The sequence below is a fragment of the Pseudorca crassidens genome, chromosome 6, assembly GCF_039906515.1.
Source record: "Pseudorca crassidens isolate mPseCra1 chromosome 6, mPseCra1.hap1, whole genome shotgun sequence".
Classification (NCBI taxonomy): Eukaryota; Metazoa; Chordata; class Mammalia; order Artiodactyla; family Delphinidae; genus Pseudorca; species Pseudorca crassidens.
The window spans coordinates 61,406,217-61,421,564 of NC_090301.1; the positions used below are offsets into that span (position 1 = coordinate 61,406,217).

General features: G+C 37.5%; 1 protein-coding gene across 7 annotated transcripts in view; it reads right to left on the reverse strand.

The window, feature by feature from the left end:
- Positions 1–3,077: 3,077 nt before the first annotated feature.
- Positions 3,078–15,348, reverse strand: part of ERICH2 (glutamate rich 2) — a 48,683-nt gene continuing 36,412 nt past the window's right edge. For all 7 annotated transcript variants that reach the window (XM_067741579.1, XM_067741578.1, XM_067741580.1 and 4 more), the window contains 4 exons: positions 13,749–13,936; positions 10,291–10,348; positions 3,923–3,994; positions 3,078–3,276 (listed from right to left, as the gene is read on the reverse strand). In XM_067741579.1, coding sequence (XP_067597680.1) covers positions 3,155–3,276; positions 3,923–3,994; positions 10,291–10,348; positions 13,749–13,936 — 440 coding nt within the window. In that variant the 3' untranslated portion in view covers positions 3,078–3,154. The remainder of the gene's footprint in view (positions 3,277–3,922; positions 3,995–10,290; positions 10,349–13,748; positions 13,937–15,348) is intronic.

The following is a 15,348-nucleotide window of genomic DNA, read 5'->3' on the forward strand; positions in this document are numbered from 1 at the left end:
TCCATAGGAAGAAATACATTTCACATCAAGATCTAGGACACACACACTCTGAATGAAAAGTTTCACAAAACCATAATTCCCATATACTCTTTTGCAATGTGTGCTATTTTCTATTCTATGTATTTAAATTAAAAAAAAACCCAGCTATTGGTGACTCACTACAGTGATTTCATATCTGACCAATGGATCATGACCTGTAGTTTGAGAACGTATTTTTCTACCTGGCTACTAGAATGCTCTTTCTAAAATACAATCATTATTTTCCTTAAAATCTCTCAGTGGCCTCCCACTACTTTAAGGATAAAGTTCAAACTTTAACACAGCTTGTAAGATCCACCATTTCCCAGCGTCTTTATGAACACAGCTTCATCTGTCTCGGCTCTAACTGGTTCATTTTCATTTTGCGATCCAACCATACCTATTTACTTTCTGGACTCAGAATGTATCTACTGATAGAATGCTCTTCCCCACATCCTCTTCTTGTAGCTAATTCCCCCTCATTCTACCTTCTCAGCTTAGACTCCACTTCCCTCTGAATGCTTTCCCTGGACACCTGGCCCAGGTTAGGTACCCCTACTGCATGCTCCCTCAGCACCCTGGACTTCCTATCACCCTGCATTTCAACTGTGCCAGTGTTCTTTAAGAGCAGGTATACTTGGTAGGCCTTCAGTAAATATTGATTGAATAAATGAAACTATTTTGGTGGGTTCCCATCTTAAGCCCATTGAGTGGACATTTTGTACATTTGCAAATAGTTGAATATTTGGATTCCTTCCCACCACTGTAACGTTCTGAAGAAGGCAAAGGTCTGGAACTGAACTGTCTATATAGATACTGGTTTGCTGATTCATAAACAGTTTCTACAGTTTAGCTCCATGTGAAGCAGCACAGAACACGGGTTCAAGATTCACTAGATCTCTCATACTGAAACATGACCTAGCATCTCGTAGTCTTAATTTCCTCATCTGAATTCCACTACCCCAGTCAATATTTACCCTTAGATATGCCCAGCATCCCAAATTCAATTTGTGTAACTGATGGGGACAATATAATAGCTTGCTCATAGGACTGAGAAGCCAGTGAGTTAAATAATATAAAATACTTACATAAAACAATAAAAAATACTTTGCAGATTATGTTTAGCTATTAGATTTTATATTTAGCTACCACATACAGACACACATGCCTATGTCAGGTTACGCCAACACCCTAAATTACACTGATTAAGGAGTTCAAGTAGGGTACTTCCCTGGCAGTCCAGTGGTTAAGACCTCGCCTTCCAATGCAGGGGGTGCGGGTTTGATCCCTGGTCAAGGAGCTAAGATCCCACATGTCTCACGGCCAAAAAAACAAAACATAAAACAGAAGCAATATTGTAACAAATTCAATAAAGACTTTAAAAATGGTCCACATCAAATTAAAAAAACTTAAAAAAACAAAACCAAAAGGAGTGCAAGTAGGATGAAGAATATGGATAAAGGGTACATACCCATAAATATGGATTATCCCGCATGATCCAACCTCACGAATACTTCGATGTAGCTATAATATGGTCTGTAATATCATGGTCTTTTATTCAGAGTTTTTCCCTCAGAACTTGCCTGTTCCTTTAAAAGAAAACTAAAGTTTCACTAGTGTAACTAATTTAGCCTGCAATATCAGTTTTAGGGTATTTAATGACCTTCTTATGGGGAGGGCTCCAAAATCAGGTAAGTGACATCAGATTGACATACGATGGTTTTCCTATGGTAGGAAGGAATAACAAACACCCCACAAATGAAAAGAACAAGCGGTTCTTGCGGTCTCCATCAGCCAGCCCTTCAGTGCTATCTGACTATTTATGTAACTAGATGATTATACATACCTGTCTTCACTTCTTTCAGATACTCCTATAAAATGGTGTGGCCTAATTCCTCCCTCTGAATGTTAGCATGCTACAAAATGCCCAAAGAATGAATTATGCTTTAAGCCTTTTGGATATGACATGATACTCTGCTGATATAAGAATAAAAATTCAAACTGCCTAACCCCAAATCAGATTGGCACACTCAAAACAAATTATTTAGGAATATTTTTCTCATTTTTACATCAGTTACCTTACAACCTAATTTGAAGGTGGTGGAAATTCATCAAGGAATACAGAATCAGCAAAATAATGTAGATTGATACATAAATAGTATCATAAAGTCTTATAAATATTTTATGAAAGAATATAAACATTGTCATTAACTTTCACCTCATTCATTCACTTGGTATACACATCCCGTTATTTTCCAGGCACTTGTCCAGTTGCTAGGGATATAACAGTGAAAAGACAAAGTCCTGCTTATGGAGGTTACATTTTCTGACAAGAAGGGAGAAGATAAAAGAATAAATTAGGGGGGGGATAAATTGGAAGTTTGGGATTGACATATATATATACACACTGCTATATTTAAAATAGATAACCAACAAGGATCTACTGTACAGCACAGGGAACTCTACTCAACATCCTGTAATAATATAAATGGGAAAAGAATTTGAAAAAGAATAGGTATATGTATAACTGAATCACTTTGCTTTACACCTGAAACTAACACAACATTGTAAATCAACTATACTCCAAAGTAAAATAAAATAAAATAAAACCTTAAAAAAAAGAATAATTAAATAAGAACTTCAGGTACTGATATGTGCTATAAAGAACATGAAACAAATGATATAAAATGCCTAAAGTAGTGGACATGGGAGGGGCTTGGAGTATGGATTCTGGAGCCATAATGTCCATATGCAAATCTAGGCTCTACCGATCAACAGGTATATGATGCTGGGCAAATGACTCACCCTCTCTGGGCCTCAGTTTTCTCATCTGTTGAATGGGAATGATAATAGTGCTAACCTCATAGGTCTGTTGGATTCAACAAATTAATGTATATAGAACAGCACCTGGCACATAGTTAGTGCTATGTGTTTTCAATGATTACTTCCCTCTCTGAGTAGCTCACCTTGAGCTAAAATCTAAATATTAAGAAGGAGCTCAAACTAATATGGATAAATTAAAAGAACTCTGTACCAAATAAAGAACAGTTAGACTGAAATGCAGCTCTCTTCTTTGTATTTCCATAGTATACAGTAATGAACATACACGAAGATTAAACTATAGCAGCAACTGTCATCACCCATCTTCACATTCATCAGAGCTTTCTTCACTTGGATCCTCACTGCTCTCCCCTTCACTCTCACCACTACTGTCCTCTTCACTCTCTTCATCATCTTCCTCCAGATTTTGAGCTTTCTCTGCCACAGAAAGGGAAAGACTTGCTTTAAATGTTTCTTAGTATTTCTACCCTCAAAAAATCACAATTCTCCTTGTTTTCCCCGCCACTAAGAAATACATATTTTTGGAATGTGAGAACTGAGCTGAAGTTTGCTAACTGCATGTAGGGTCAAAGCAGTAGTACAAAGAAGAACATATTCTTACTGGCATAAAGATGTTTGTGGATTTAAAATAAATTTAAAACATTGGTCTATAAAAATGTTTTTTACTACCGTCAACTTAATTCTTACTTAAATAGAATAAGAGTAAAGTGAGATTCAGGGTGGTTTAGAGGGTACTGGCTTTGCTTGGAACTGTGGGATAATCCCTTTAGTGCCTGGCACAATTAGCAGGTTCTGTTCCCTCTGAGGACTCTGTCAGTGCCCAATACCTTGTGACCAGGGAGCCTGCTTTGCTTGGGCAGTTCCACCCCACAGAGGAAAGGGAGTCATCTTGACCATCCACAGAGGACAAGCCGGTTTCATGAAACCATCCAAGACAACCATTTAGCCTTTTCTTAACCACTTCATGAGGATGTACTTTGCCAATCTCCTGGGGCAATGGATTTTTAAATAGTGACTGCTCATAGTTCTATGAGAAAGAAGTAATTTCAATTTTTAAATTTACCCATCAGCAGCATTTCTTCAATAAGTGAGGAAAACTCCTTGGCCTCAGGATTTTCTGGTTCATAGATTAGGACTGAAAATGGACAACAGAATGCATATTATTAGTGTTTGAAGTGTTTCAGCAAACAGCGTCTTCAGAATGAGACTGAAACTGTCAATGAGAGTAAGTGAAAATGCACAAAGCAAAACCACCAACAATTATACCATGGGTATATCTAAGCGCAAATAGAGAAAATGTTCTACTTATCTTAGGTGCTTTGTAAGGGAAATAATCCTCATTCTAGTTTCTACCTCCTGTCCAAAGAAGGAAATCTCTATCACTATGAGGCTTCCCTCATGGGCCTGTAGCCAAAGTGTTTCTTGACAATAAGCATTCCCCAAACAAGGTGCAAATCCCGCAAAACATGGAGACTTTATTAATGACACCCTAGTCATCGCCTACTTAACAGCACCCTCACCTCTTCATCAGACCCATTGTTTTTAAGTGCTATTTATTCCTTTTTGCTGATCCTTCATGTGAATGTGTCATCTTTCCTTTGGACCGTATCAATAGATTTCTTTTTAGGCCTGTTAGTATGTTACCAATGTCCTAGAGCCCAGAAAGATCTACACCTTTTGTTTCAGAGTTTTCTAGGCTAGTTTATTTATTTTTTCAGATCTTGCTCTACAGATCTCTCTCTCTGCCTTCTTCCTACCTGCCTTGAGGTGTATTCATAATTCTGCATCATCCATTTAAATGTTGTGACTCCTGCGTAATATCTTGATGGCCCCCAGGGGGCACTGAAACATCAAGCGTGCTATTTGCCTGGCTAACAGTGAGACAGAGAATTGTGGATGGTTCACTTAGGCCCCAATGGCTCAGAGGGCCTCATCCCATATGGCTTTCATCCTGACACACTAAACCACGGTCTTTATTTCCTAATTCCTAATATATAACAATGTACCATCAATCTGGGTTAGCATGAATGTGCACCTGCTCAGAACATGCTTTTAAGGCTTCTAGGGGTATTTATACATCTTCTAAGGCTTCTGATAAAAGTGACTGTTTGTACATTTTAACTTAGACTAAAATAATTTAGCAGTCTAAATCTTTCTCTGAGGCTAAGCCTCTCTCTAGAGCAGAGTTTCTCCAACTTGCTCCTTGAGATACTAGTTTCTTAAGATGTTAATATGCATTTGGGAAACTAGGCTAATGAAGTTAATCAGGTAAAGCTTATAGTAAGGAGTAACTGCAGGATTTTACATAGCCATTAATATGCTCATAACTACTATGGATCTTACAGAGAGGAGAATGTGGTTTCCCCAATTTATTATCCCCATGGAATCCTTTTTTGGTGGAACACTTACTAAGAAATCTTGAACTAATATTCCTTGGAACACAGCTTAGAAAGTTTCATGTTGGAGTTAGGATTATTCCATGGGAGTGGAGCATGGCATCAGCTATTCTCAGCGTTTAACAAAAAATGCTGGCAATTGTCAGAGTGACGGAAAGGTATCTGCTTTGAAGCTTAGCCCTGCAATATCCATCCTAGGTGATAAATAAAAAACGCTTTGACAGGCTAGTAGGGTTTGTAAAAAGGCAAGAGAAGCCCTTAGCACATGCAGTTGATGTTCTGGGAGTTGTTTCCCAACCGGGGCCCATAAGCAGAGGCCGGTATGGACCCTGAAGAAAGACTGTCAGATGTGAACCCTGGCTCTGCCACTGTCTAGCTGGGTCATCTTGGTGAAAGCATTTAATGCCTCTGTACCTCAGTTCCCTTATCTGTAATAATACTATTGACCACATCAGGCTGTTCTGATGAATCAAACAGATAATATGGATAAAGATAAATACTTAGTTTAGTCCTTGGTGCATGGTAGGTGCTGAATAAATGTTGGTTATTAGCTTTCCTGGAGTGGTTCTGGGCCTGGAGAAAGGCTTGGTTCCCTCCTAAGTGTGCAGTGATGCCTCCTTCTGGCTGAAGGGCTGGGGCAGGGAGCTGGGGATTCTGCTGCCCACGGAGCTCTAAGGCCCTCAGACAGGAGGCTATGCTAGGGTACACAGACTGTTGGTCTTGTTCACTGTTGCAGCCCTAAGAGAGTACCTGACACAGAGGTGGAGCCTTCAAAACATTAAAAAAAAAAAAAAAAGGAATAAATGAATATAGACAACTGAATAGGAAGCAGTCCTTTTATGCCTTGATAAAAATTATACTCTAGGCTAATAAGAAAGGGTGATTTATTTTACTCAAAAATAGAGGGCTTCCCTGGTGGCACAGTGGTTGAGAGTCCGCCTGCCGATGCAGGGGACACGGGTTCGTGCCCTGGTCAGGGAGGATCCCACATGCCACGGAGCGGCTGGGCCCGTGAGCCATGGCTGCTGAGCCTGCGCGTCCAGAGCCTGTGCCCCGCAACAGGAGAGGCCACAACAGTGAGAGGCTCGCGTACCGCAATAAATAAATAAATAAATAAATAAATAGAAAACTTTATAGGAACTTTCTTTTCTGAAGATACATCTGTATTTGTGTTAGACCCATGATGATGAGAACCATTTTGGTTTTCAGGCCATTATTTTTAAACATTTACAATTATTATAATTGACAGAGTAGGTCTTCAAGGCTTAAAAGTTATTTTTGTAGAATCTCGGGCTGCCTGTGAGCAGAAGTGTTGGCACCCTGAGATAATTGGACTGCAGGTAAAGAGACCAAGAAATGGGAAGACTGACAGAAAATCTCACAGTCAATCATGAGACTTGGGACTCTTGACTTGCAGTCTCATTTAAAAACCACTTTTCCAAGGCTTCACCAACAACTTTTTTAGAAGGCAGGATAAAAAGAAAAGAACCCATTTGCACCTGGGATGCAGGATGGGAAGCCCTGCAGCCAAGTGAAGATACAAATGATGATACGGTGATTGGTTATTCAAGAGAGTGGATTTGTAAAACATTTCTGCAGGGACAAAGATGCACTATTTCATATAAACTAGTTGCCTTAGATACAAATAAAAAATATATTAGTCAACTTATAGGAGCCATTTCAATCTGATTGATTCATAAAAGCATCTCTTTTCCAAGTCTCTGCCTACTTAACCAGAAATATAAGCTTATTAGTCAAATGAGGAAATGGAAATATAGCAAAAAATCATAGGCTCTCAAGCCAGACCTGGGATCTAATCCTAGCTTTACCACTGGGTAGCTGTGTGACTTTGGGTGAATTAGTTCTCCTTGCTAGCCTCACTTTGCTCATCTGTAAAATGAGGTTAATCATATCTGTCTCATTGAATTGCTGTAAGAATTAAACAATGTATGTTTAATGTTCCCATAGTAGGTGTTCAATATATACATATATAAATACATAAAAATGTAAATACACAATCTATGTTTACATGCATAACTTTATAAATATATACATAGAGAAAGGTGGAGTGTTTCATGGAAGAGCTAGAAGATGGGGGGAAAAAGAAAGAGACAAAAGAGTATCTATGCTGGAGAGAACAGACTTGTGGCTGCCAAGCTGGGGGGATGAGGGAGGGACGGGTTGGGAGTTTGAGGTTAGTAGATGCAAACTATTATATATAGAGTGGATAAACAACAAGAGCCTACTGTATAGCATAGGGAACTATATTAAATATCCTGTGATAAACTATAATGGAAAAGAATATGAAAAAGAATGTATATATATATATGTATAACTGAATCACTTTGCTGTATAGTAGAAATTAACACAACATTGTAAATCAACTATCCTTCAAAAAAATTTTTAGAAAAAGAATATCTATGCTGTAAGAATTTACATATAATATTTTAGGGTCCATGCTAGATGAAAAAAATTTGTTTTGTCTGTTGCTCTGAACACAGAGAGGGACTTTGGGTAAGCCCTCAGCCAAGCGTTCCTATTTGCATCAAAGAACTAGCACTTCCTTCTCCCTGGAACAGTCTGTCTACAACTCTCTGTTCTTCCTTGAACTTGCCTGGCTTTGCAAAACCGGGGCCTCCCTAATTTTCACATCCTTGCCTGGCAATCTGCCTCAGGGGTAGCCAATCTTACTTTGCACACCCCTGCTCTCTATGCTCATTCTCTGGGCCTTCTTGCTCACATTTCCCATCAGCCTCTTCTTCCTCTTGGGAGCAGCTCTTTCCCATCTGGCTCCCTGGATCATGGTGCCTGCCTTAGGGCACTCCATAGCTTCTTTTCCTAGAGTTTAGTCCTTAGTTTTAGAGGCACCACTATTTGCCATGGACAGAAGAGAGTAAACAGCATTACTGGATGAGTCAGTAAGAGTGCAAACCACGTCTGATATCAACCCCAAAAGGGTTTAGAGCATGTGTGCTCTGAGTTCTGCTTTCTCTCCAGCTCCCAGCATAATGTCTGGTACAGAGTTAGTGCTCAATATTTATTGGTTGGAAGGAAGGGAGTGAGTTTTTAAAGGAATATAATCCCATTAAGATATATCAGTTTGAACTTTTTCATCCCCATTGACCTGGCCCTTAATGCACGTGCACTGGTATGTCAGGTCCATAAGCATTATACTGAGCACCTGCTGTTTACAGTTTGGGCTAACAGCCAAAACTTACTGACAGATGTGGTGATATCAGTGTCTATATTTTGTAAGCTTTAGCCAGAGGCTTTTCTAAAATGATTGATGAATATATAAATATAATATAATATGTAAATTTTCCTACAATTAGGCTCCACAAGAAAAACTCAAGAGAACTGGGAGCTAGAGCTACAAAATCACTCCCTTCTATACCAGCCACACAGAGAAGAAAAGTAGTTGAGGGAAAAGGAGGCTGGGGTTCCAGTTCTGGCTGTGTCACTTGCTCCCTGAGCAGGGCTACACAAGCTGCTTAACCTCTCTCTGCTTCAGTTTCACTATTTATAAAAACAGAGGATTGGACATGATTCTCTCTCTAAGGATTCTTTCTGATTGGAAATTCTGTTTGTGGGCCACCAGAAACAGTTTTGATTGAAATATTTTATTCGATGGCTCTAAAGGTCAAAAATGCTTAAAAGGATTAAACAAGGCAAATTATTTTGGATATAAAATAGGTAGTGTTAAAGCATTCAAAAAACCCATTTTAAAAATTAGCCAATGATTTAAGAAGTTCTGTATCCACAGTGGGGACTCTGTGAGGCAAGGGAGAGTAGACCCCATGTCCCTACACTACATTTTCACTAAAAGATTTTAACCATAAGACAGGTCTACAATAGTTAATATTTCAAGTCCATTATTAATAAAGTTTAATTGTAGAGTTGCCATTTTCTCCTTTAAAATAACTAAGACTAATGAAGTAAGAGAAAAAGGATAGGATAAATTAACTCAAAAACAGGTCAATAGAAGATATCCAAACTGAAGCATAGAAATAGAAAGAAATGGAAAAAACAGAGCTGAGTATAAGATACATGTGGGACACCATGAAAAAAAAGTCTAATTTATGTGTAATTGGAGACCCAGGAAGAGAAGAGAGAGAATATGGCAGAGGCAATCTTTGAAGGTTAATGGCCAAGAAATCCTCAAATAAATACAAAGAAAACCACCACCATTTTGAACGTCAAGTCAAACCACTAAAACCCAAAGACAGAAAAATAAGGTAGTTCATATCATTCCTCTACTCAAAAGTGTCCAGTGGTTTCCCACCTCACTCAGAGAAAAAGCCAAGGTCCTTAAGCTGCGAAAGGTTATGCAATCTGCACAACCCCTGTAAGCTGTAAGCTCTCCGACCTCATCTCCTATCATACTTTCCCTGGCTTATTCTCAACACATTTGCTATTAGTCCTGCCTGGAACACACTTCCTCCAGATGACAGGACTCACTTCCTCAACTTCTTCAGGTGTTTGCTCTAGTCTTCCAGTGAGGCCTTCCTAGACCATCCTACTTAAAACTGCTTTGCCTCCCTCCCAGCATTTTCTACTCCTTCTTCCCTGCTTTATTTTTCTCCATAGCACCTATCATCTGTGACACACTAGTTACAGATAAATTTATCTGTCTGAAACTAGATATAAATGTGGGATCATTATCTGTCCAGTGCCTAGAACAGTGCCTGGCACACGTAGGTACTCAAATATTTGTGGAATAATTGCCTGTTAAGTAAGGCTTTCTGCACTACACAACACTTCTTTGAATCTAAAGGCACAATGCTACCAACCTGTTATCATGAGGCTAAGGGTTTTGACTTATTTTTTAATGGTGTAATTAGTCTCTGTCATTTTATCCCACTCAAAGTTACTCTAGAAGTCTAAATTAGTCCTTATACCAATTTTTACTATCAAGGATTCACTGAGACACTATCAGAGAATTCATTAGATGTATGATAATCAGACCATCTTATATATTATGGAATGTATTTGGAAACAGAGAAGATTGGAAAAAGGAAAAGTATTTTGTACTTACTCTTCTGACATAATTTTTTTGCCAGATGGTAGTCTTGGCCCATTTCTGATCTCAGGAACTGGAAAACATTCAGAAATTCTTCAGCTACGTAGTTTCACAGAGAATTTAAATGTCAATTATAAACTCCCTAGAAAATATTCCATTAATGATTAACTATTTTGCTTTTAACTTTTACTTGTTTTTCCAGGGCTGAGTCTGTAATCAGTCAGTTAATGAGGACTATTTAAGGACTATTTAAGGCCACACAGAATAAGTATGATACCTCTGCTTTGCTGCAGCCACACAGTGTACACACTACTGAACAATTTGAGAATATGTAGGTTGATTCAACTGGCATAGACTCTGAAGACTTTAATCACCTTAATATCCCTTTGGTTCAGATACAGCTTTTATTTGTGAACTTAATCCATAATTACACGACAATACTTAGTAAAAAATACAGATTTACAATTATGTATATTCAATATTTTCCAGTATTGATTGCCCTTATACCATCTAGTTTTGCTTTTACTATTTTTATTGTAGTTTTTTTACTACAAAGTAATATTTGTATGCATATTTGTATGTATATTTTTGTAGGTAGGAAATTTAAATGCTAAATAAACACATTCTGTCCCCAATTTAATAGCATTAAATAGCATTTTTACCATTTACAGATGTTTATTTTTAACATCTCCATGAACATCATTTTAGTATTTTTTCCATAAATGAACACATATATATTTACAAAAACTAGGATTATTCAGTAACTTTTAAAAAATACACCACATTTCATGGTCATTTTCTCCCCATGGAATTAAATATTCTTGTTTATTTTTTTTACTTACTTAGGCTCCACAATTTACTGATCTTCTATTATTAGTTATTTAGACACCTTCCATTAAAAAAAGAAGCCTACACTCAGATAATTATTCTTGCTTGTGTGTCACATATTCTGAACCATTTGCAGGTATACTAGGTTTACGCTGCAAGAGATAGGGACATGAAGTAATATTAAAGAGTCTTTGGCTGGTACTGATCTGCATATGAGTATGAAGAAACTGAGGCTGGAGAAAGAATCACTAGAATGAGCAGATGGAATACTCACTGGACCTCACACAGGGCTGAGAAGAACTCATGTTCTCTCCAGCCAGAGTGGAAGGTCCTCTTAATACAGAGAGCACTGGGAAGAGTCCTCATAAGGGGACTTAAGGGGCCTTAGTAGTGTCCCTACACTGTAAAGGTTGCCCTGGATCTTCCCAACAAAGTTAAAAACCAAAACTCAAAAGGAGAAACCTATTTCCAAGTAACTCAACTGTCCCAGATCAAAGACCAACAACAAAAGTTTGTATCCAAGAGCATAAAATTTACAACATCTAGGATTTGGTAAAAAATTACCAGGCATGCAAAGATGCAGGAAAATATGACCTATAAGCAGGAGAAAACTTAATCAATAGAAACTGACCTAGAGTTGACAGAGGTGATAGCATAGCAGAGAAACATGTTAAAATAGCCATTATAAATATATGCCATATGCTCAAAAGTAGAGAAAATCTGAACATGATGAGGTGAGAAATGATAGTTACAAAAATATTTAAAGAAAGCTTCTAGAGATGATAAACAGGATACCTAAAATGAATAATATATATGCATATATATGGGGCTAGGGAGGGAGAGGGAGAGAAGGAGGGAAATGGACTTAACAGCAGATTATAACTGCAAAGAAAAGATCATGAACTTGAACAAAGAGCATTAGAAATTTCTAAAATAAAATACATAGAGGGACTTCCCTGGTGGTCCAGTGGTAAAGAATCTGCCTTCCAATGTAGGGGACATGGGTTCGATCCCTGGTTAGGGAACTATGATCCCACATAGTTGCTGTGGGACAACTAAGCCTGCACACCACAATTAGAGAGCCCATCTGCCACAACTAAGACCCAGTGTAGCCAAAAATAAATAATTTTTTAAATATATAGAAAAAAACATGAAAAAAAGGGAACATCAGTGATGATACTGGGTGATCTGACATATGTATAATTGTAGCCCAGATGAAGAGAGGGAGGGCAGAGATCAGAAAAAACATTTGAAGACTTAATAACTGAACATTTTCCAAACCTGGTGAAAACTATAAACTCATAGGTCCAAGAATCTCAATGAACAGAAGAAATAGGTCACATCAAGGCATATCATAATCAAATTGCCAAAACTAATACATATGAAAAAAATTTGAAAGATGGTAAAAAAGACATATACATGTAAATAAAAATAAGAATAACAGCAGACATCCTGTCTAAAGCTATGCAAAATGTGAGAGAATGGAGCAACCTTTCAAAGTACTGAAAGAAACATGGCCCCCCACCATAGAATCTCCAGCTATCAAATCCTTTAAAAATAAAGGTGAAATTAAGACTTTTCAGACAAACAAAAGCTGAGAGAATTCATTTCCAGCAGAACTGCATTATAAGAAATAGTAAGGGAAGCTTTTCAGGTAAAAGGAAAATAATATCAGGTAGAAATTTGGATCTACACAGAGCTATGTAGAACTCCAGAAATGCCTTCCAAAAGAAGATATTTTCCATTAAGAAAATCTCTTTAAAAGATAGCTAACCATCTAAAACAAAAAGAACAATGTATTGTGGGGCTTATAACACATGTACAAGTAAAACACATGACAACAAAAATACAAAGGATGAGAAGGGGGAAATGAAAATGTACTGTTATGAAGTTCTTATGATATACATGAAGTTGTGTAATATTAATTAAAGGTAGACTGTGACACCACAACAAGTGAGGTACAACTGTTTTGTTCTCCATAGAATTATCCGTAAACGTTTATGTACAATTTTCGCATGTGACGTTTCAGGCTTCAATGCCTTTGCCAATGCTGTTTCCTATGCCAGGAACACCTCCTTGATATGTTTACCAGATGAATTCCTACACATCCCTCTTCAAGTTTCTAAGATTCCATTCATGTCTCTTCCTCTAAAAATCCTTCCTTTACCCATTTCTCCTGCTTCTTTTCTCAATTAGTCACTCAATCCTCCCAGTTCCCAGAGAACTTTCCAAACACCTCTACTAGCACATATTTCCTTTTATTATAAATTGCATTATATACATAATATGTGCCTGTTAGTTCTCAAGGGTAAGGTCATGTCTTTCTTATTTATCTCTAAATATCCCAAGTAACTAGCATGGTACCCAGTAAGTAAAAAGTTTTCCTTAAAGTAGTCCTTGAAGAGTCTTATGCCCAAACTTCTCTTATTCCTGCTTCTGCCTTTACCAGAATACTTTGAGTCACTTCTAGAATCTTCACTCACCTCTACCCTGGTGAAAGTAGTAAGAAAGATGAGTAACGAGGTAAGCATCTGTGTGTGGGCAAGGATATTTTGACCATTTTTTTTAGTCTGCAAGACTATATACTATTCAGCTATTTTAATATTTTTAAGTTTCTTGAGTTATAACATACGAGTAAAACTTACTTCTGTCATTAACTCTAATGGGGCATGAGTATCCTTATTAGGGTTACTGTCTTCCTCATTATCTTCATCATTGGTATCATCCTCACCATCATCATCTGTTGATTCAGACAACTTGTCATCAGTATCCTCAGGGGAATATTCATTATTTTTCTCCTGCTCTGTAATGACTACATTTTTGCTCATTTCACCTAGAAAAGAATACATATAATTTAATCAATAAATATTGAAATGTATTCAAAAATTTAAAATGGTCACTCCTAAATTATAATGTAGCAAGTGTACATGTTTACTACATGTCCTCCTGTTCTGGATTTTTTTTCATGACTAAACAGCACTGCAATAAATTTACCTGATTTCCATTTCCAAAAAAGGTAATAAAACTGCTAAGTGAAACAGGAAAAAACCCAAACCGATAATCCTGAGCTGATGTTAGTGTTGTTTGGTGCTTGAAATTGTAATAAATGGAAAACGGTTTTGTTTATAAAGAATATAATAACTTCCAGAAAAAAAGAAATTAATGCTATTCTATCCACAGAAATACTTTTCTTAAATTTTTCTTATAGGAATGTAAATGCAAAATAGAGCTTGGAAAGTAAAAGTAAGACTATAGAGGTTGAAAAGTAATTCTTCTTAGGCAAGTAGTCACTGCTTGGATACTTGAGAATAAAGTTCTCTCTCTCTCTGTACACACACACACACACACACACACACACACACACACACACACAGATTAGGAAGAGATACATGTGAAGTGTTCCAGATATAACCAGAAGTTACATAACATTATTAATGATTTTTCTTAATGTCAAGTCACAGTACCTATGACCAAACATAGATGACTGAAAAATAAAAAATAAGCACTACTCTGACTACCCATTCAGTGCCCAGCACTACGTTGAGCCCTAGGAACACAAAAATGAACAGTCATTGACTTCAGCGTGCTCACACTCTAACTGGGGAGTCAGAAACATAATGGATAATTATAAAACAGTATGGCAGTAAGTGATAAAGATGTGTACTAGGTACATGGGAGACCAAAGGAGAGCCCCATCCTGGTCTGAGTGGATCAGTTTTTCCAAGGAGAGGGGACAGCATGAACCAGTGAAAAAAGAATGTGTGTGGAGCTACAAGCACTTTGTTGTTGCGTATGGGTCAAAATTGAGGCTGAAATGGTGACAGATGTAGCCAGAGGGGTACAAGCTGGATAATGGAGTCTTGTGGGCCTTGGAGTTAGAACTTTATCCTAAGAATGAAGGATTTAAAAGTAGGGAAACAAAGTAGTCATGAAAGATTTAAGTAGGGAAACAAGTATGATCAATTCTGAATTTCTGCAGGAATACCTGGATACCAGGGTGGAACGTGTATTTGAAGGCAGACAGAAAAAAAAAAAAAAAGAGCAGGGAGAGAGGTGGTTAGAGGTGTCTTTAAAAAGTCCAGGTGAAAGAGATGGATGACAGGGCATTGTTAAAATAGGGATTGAGAGGAGGAGATATATTAGAGAAATATTTAAGAGGTAAAACCTCCATGGCACAAGCTATTGAAACATTTTCCAAATTTCAGTAATATACTATCTTCATCCATTTTGCCATATGAGAGTATC